The following is a 4,801-nucleotide window of genomic DNA, read 5'->3' as shown; positions in this document are numbered from 1 at the left end:
CCAGCCCCTATTCCTTCCCTCCTCATCATTCCTACCTGGCTGCCCTTCACCTGCTGCACTGCCCTTCCCACGGTGATCTGCTAGCCCTCACTGCTCATTTACTATCCAGAGCCCAACTCAGAGCTGACCTAAGCCAAGCAGCAAGCCAGGCTTTGCATGCCCTCTGCCCACCACCCCTCTTCCTGCCCCAGCCCTTCCCTCCAGGCAGAGCTGGCAGGAGGTTGGGATATTCAGGAGCTGGAAGTCCTCACTGAGGGTAAGTCCAAGGAGATGAGATGGGGTCACTTACCCACACCAGGGCTCTGCTCACCCTGCCCTGGCTGTGGGGGCTGGGGGCTCCTGCACAAGCCCACCCCCACCTGGGTTTGGTGCCATCCCCGGGGTAGCTGATCCTGCACCTCAACCACAGCCAGGGCCTCAGTGGAAATCCACCCCAGAGATTTCTCAGCCAGTGAGTGCCCCTGACTGCTCAGCTGGCTTCAGGTGATGAAGAAATGAACTTTAATACAAACTGGGAGCTGTTCCACCATGGGAGCCTCATCCATGGGCACTGACTGAAAAGAGAAAATAGTGCAAAGGTGGGCTTGGGCTGGAGACAGCTCATCCCTGACTACAGCGAGCAGCCAAACCCCTCCGGATGGGCCAGGCTCAGACAGCTCCAGGCAGAGCAGCCCAGGGCAGTGTCGGGCTCGGGGCTGCCTGGTCCAGCCCTGCCCAGAACCCCTGGCTGTGATTCACCCCTGTGCATGGGCTGAGCCCCTGCCGAGGGCTCCAGGGCACATTCCGGCCAGTGCTGCTCCAGCATGACCCTTGCCTGATCCAAAAGGGCACAATTCAGCTCCAGGACACTTCTCTGACTGGATGGAGAGACAGTTTTTCCCTTTGCAGCAGTCCCTTGAGCGCTGGTTCATGCAGCAGGAACACGGAGACTTCCACTCCCTTCCCTTCCACTCATGGCCTTCCCTTCAGCTCTAACAACCGACAGCAGAGCTGGTGGCACCCACAGGACTCCAAATTCTTCTGGTGAGCTTGGTGTGCACCTGTCTCTTATCTCTTCTTCTTCCAGATGTTTTTTTCCCAAGGCAGAGCCGGTGGCTGTGTGTCCTGCTGGGAGCGCTGCTGCCGTTTGCTGGAGCGTGGGCTGGAGACCCTGAGGTCCCTGGGGACAGAAGGGACACCATGGTCACTCAGCAGCCCATCTGCCCCCTCCTCAGTACCCCATATTGTGACATTTATCTACCCCTCACCACTGTTTGCTGGGAGGCAGGAGGAGGCAGGAGATGGGGAAGGAGGAGCAGGAATTTGGGCCAAAGGACAGAGCTCTATCAAACCCAACTTGGTGGCAGGGGATTCAAGGATGACCCAGAGCGCTGCTTCCCCAAATTTGCCTTTCAGAAAGCATCCCCTTTGCCTCTGATTTAATTGCCACCAATTCATTGATTTGCCACCTCCCTTTAGCTCAGTTACACTCCTGGAGTTGTTGTTTCTCCCCACAATTCCCTGATGTGGGCTTAGAAAAGCTCTGTCCTTTGGCCCAAAGTTGCAGCCCCATAAATTATCTTCCTGCATGATGCCATCCCCCTCTCCCTCCTCTGTCCATCCATCTGCCTGTCCCACATCGGAGGAACTCCCCACTTCAACCAAGAATTACATTTTGTGTGACATTGCTGTGGTTTGGGGAGGGCACACGCAGCCCTGGCTGCACAGATGGAGCCTTCAGTGCCACAGAGAGCAGAAACAGCCAAGCCTCCTCCTTTAGAGGGGACAGCAGGAGGCAGAAGGCCAGACCCGAGTGGGAACTGCAGCCTGGGGCCACAACCACACACCTTCAAGCGCTCATAAGGAATGATCAGAGTGGGTTTATGTGCCCTGCTCACCTGAGAGCTCTCAGCAGCCCATGATGGGGAGGCTTTGTGGCAGTGCTCTGCAGAGACCTCGCTGATGCTCCAGAGCTCACGGGGAGCTTCAGACTCTGGAGGTACCTAAAGAGCAAGAGGAGAAGCCTGAGCCACCCACAGCCAGGCTGTGGGGAGCTCAGGGGGAGCCTGGCCCGGTGACAGACAGCTGAATGCACGGCTTTGAAGGGTTAATTGCAGCTATTTGGGAGCTAATCACGGCTTACTTTGACTGCTATTCCCTCGAGCCAGGGCTCCTCTATTCACGGGCAAAATGAATGATTTGGGATTGTAACTATTGCCTGGCTGTGGAATTAATGACAGATATCCACAGCGACTTCACCTCCCTTCAGCAGCGCTGCTGGAGCTGAACTGACACCCCACATGCACCATAAACAGAGATGGCCACGGGACGTATGGGGCTGCTGAGTCTCAGCTCAAAGCAGTCCTGCTCGGCTCCCCTCTGAGCCATGCAGGGGACACTGGTGTCCCAAAGCTCCACACCCTCACTTGTCCCCATTCCCAGGGTGCTGTTAGCTCTCCCTTCTAAGCAGGGGACACTGGTGTCCCAAAGCTCCACACCCTCACTTGTCCCATCCCCACCAGCTCCCCCTTCCCACCAGCACAGCCAGAGCTTCCCCAGGCTCCTGGCAGCAGCAGGGATGGAGGTGGCACTGCTGCCTCTCAGCTGCTGAAGGGACCCTTGTACACCCGAACCACCTGGTGACACCGCCAGGGATCTCAGGAGAGAGAAAAAATCCACCAGACAAGTCCCAGCTGTTGGCAAAGAGCCATCCCCAGGGAGCTCCTGAGCCCTGCCTGTCCCTCCTCCCTGAGCAGCCCCCGGGGACACCCCCAGTGCTTACCCAGGCCTGCCCTGGCAGAAGGTGGCACAGATGCTGTCCCTGGAGTGCGAGCACTCGCACCTGCCCGCGGACCTCTTGCGCCGCCTTGGCGGGCTGCCCAAGCCATAGGGAGCGGTGTGCCTGAGAAAAACAAAGGAATTCAGCTATGCCACCAGCTTTTTATTGGCCAGCAGGTTTGTACCAGGGTCCTGGGAGGCAGCCAAGCCAGTGCCAGGATAATAAAAGATTCATCTATAGACAGAAGGTGAAAAGGTCACTGAGGTCTGAGCTTTAAACTCCAGCTCCTCTCCCACCTGCTGCTTTCCGCACCCCACCCCTCCCTGCCGGGAGGTGGCCGCTCTGTGCTGGCTGGGAACGAAAGTTCTCTCCTTGCAGCAGCCCAGGTGCCCGTGCAAGGGTTGCCACATGGGCTGGGCGAGCTGGCGGCTCCCATGGGTGGCACAGCTCCTGAGTAGCAGAGCTGGCCCAGCACGGCTGGGGTGTCAGCGCTCTCCTTCCCCACAGGTTTACACACCGGACACTGCACAGCCCCACGTGTCTCGGGGCCAGAGCAGGTTCTGGTGCTTGAAGCCTGCTCCCAGAGCTGCGAGCACACTCCTGCTCCATCTCTGATGGCAATCTCCTTTCCCAGAGGCTGCAGGATTGGCAGCCACTGCAACTATTCCCCGAGCAAGCAGCGAGCTGTAAATGCATGTCAGTGAGCACGATTATAACCACACCTGAGCGCATGTGTTGTGCTCCAGTGCGATGGCCATTGGTCTGAAAGCACTGGGAAAGCTGCTTCGGCATTCCTGAGGGCAGGACTTGGCAGCCGCGGCCCGCAGTGCCAGCCCACCACTGTCTCATTAACAATACTGGCAGGCAGCAGCCAGAGTTACGGCGTGCGAGCGGGGAGAGGAACTTTTCTGACTTGGAGCCACAACATCTTGCTGTTGTTGCGGGCTTGCAGAGGTGCAAACCTCAGGAAAAGCCGAGCCCGGGAGGAAGCAGCGCCCTGTGCTTTCACCCCGACCCCCGGGGGTTGGGCAAACACCTGAGCAGCAGCAGCAACAGCAGCAGCAGCACAGTTTATCCCTTTCTGGGCTGGCCGTGCACCTTGGAGCAGGTGCTGCCAGAGCCGCAGAGCACCGGGACCCTTTCCCACCCTCTTCCAGCAGAAGGTACAGCCCCTGCCCATCAGCAGAGCACCCCGAGCGCCGCGCTCCTGCTCACCCAGGTGTGTTGACCCAGATGATGTCCAGGTGACAGAAGTAGATGCATTCCTTATCCAGCCAGCTGTTGCAGGAACATCGCTTGCTCCTCGGCCGCGCGGCCAGGTGCGACTCGGGCGGGGGATGGCCCAGACCTGCGGCAAGCAGCACAGGGAGGGAGGGATGAGCGGCCCGTCCGTTCGTCCCCTCTGAGGGTCGCGGCGATGTCCCGGTACCGGCGGGACCGCGGTGAGGCTGCGGCTCCTCCGGGACCCGCACAGCCCCGGGGGCTCCCCCGAGCGAGGGTACCGCACGGCGCCCGCGGCCTCCGCGCCCACCCCGGGCACCCCCGGCCCCCTCCCCGCGCCGAGGGGGCTCAGACAATCGCCCCTCCCGTGCGGGCACCCCCGGGGCACCGAGCCCCGCTCCAGCCCGGGGCTCACCGGCTTCCAGCAGGGCGCAGAGGGCGAGCGCCAGTAGCACGGCGGAGTGGCTGCCCATGACCGCGGCTCTGCGCTGGCGGCTCTGGGGCTTCTCCTGGGCTTTTCCTCCTCTCCCAGCTCTTCCAGCAGAGCTGCCGCGCTGCGTGTGGAATCGGCGGGCGCCCGGCAGGTGCTTTATAGCCCCGGCCCGGCGCGTCACCCGCTCCGCCCCCAGGGAACGCCGGGCTCGCGTGGGGCGGGCGCGGACCCCCCGCTCCTCCCTGGAGGACTCCTCAGGTTCCTCTGACTGGGGAGCTCCGGAGAGAAAGTGCCGGGGAGTGGGAAAAGTCTCCCGGGCCGGGATGCGGTGAGGCGGGACTGTGTGCGGAGTGTGCCCCGAGGGGTCCCGAGCTGGGCTGGGGCTGCGG

The 4,801-nt window shown here is 61.1% G+C and overlaps 1 protein-coding gene across 1 annotated transcript; it reads right to left on the bottom strand.

Annotated features, from left to right (window-relative positions):
* Positions 1-754: 754 nt before the first annotated feature.
* On the bottom strand, positions 755-4,540 carry LOC137462312 (endothelin-2-like). Its single transcript, XM_068172531.1, has 5 exons — positions 4,395-4,540; positions 3,974-4,106; positions 2,762-2,881; positions 1,878-1,982; positions 755-1,159 (listed from the first exon to the last, which is right to left on the bottom strand). The coding sequence occupies exons 1-5, from the start codon at positions 4,450-4,452 to the stop codon at positions 1,048-1,050; spliced, it is 528 nt and encodes a 175-aa protein (XP_068028632.1). The 5' UTR covers positions 4,453-4,540; the 3' UTR covers positions 755-1,047.
* Positions 4,541-4,801: the final 261 nt, after the last annotated feature.

Source organism: Anomalospiza imberbis, chromosome 25 (assembly GCF_031753505.1).
Source record: "Anomalospiza imberbis isolate Cuckoo-Finch-1a 21T00152 chromosome 25, ASM3175350v1, whole genome shotgun sequence".
NCBI classification, from domain to species: Eukaryota; Metazoa; Chordata; class Aves; order Passeriformes; family Viduidae; genus Anomalospiza; species Anomalospiza imberbis.
This window is presented reverse-complemented; position numbering and strand designations above follow the sequence as displayed.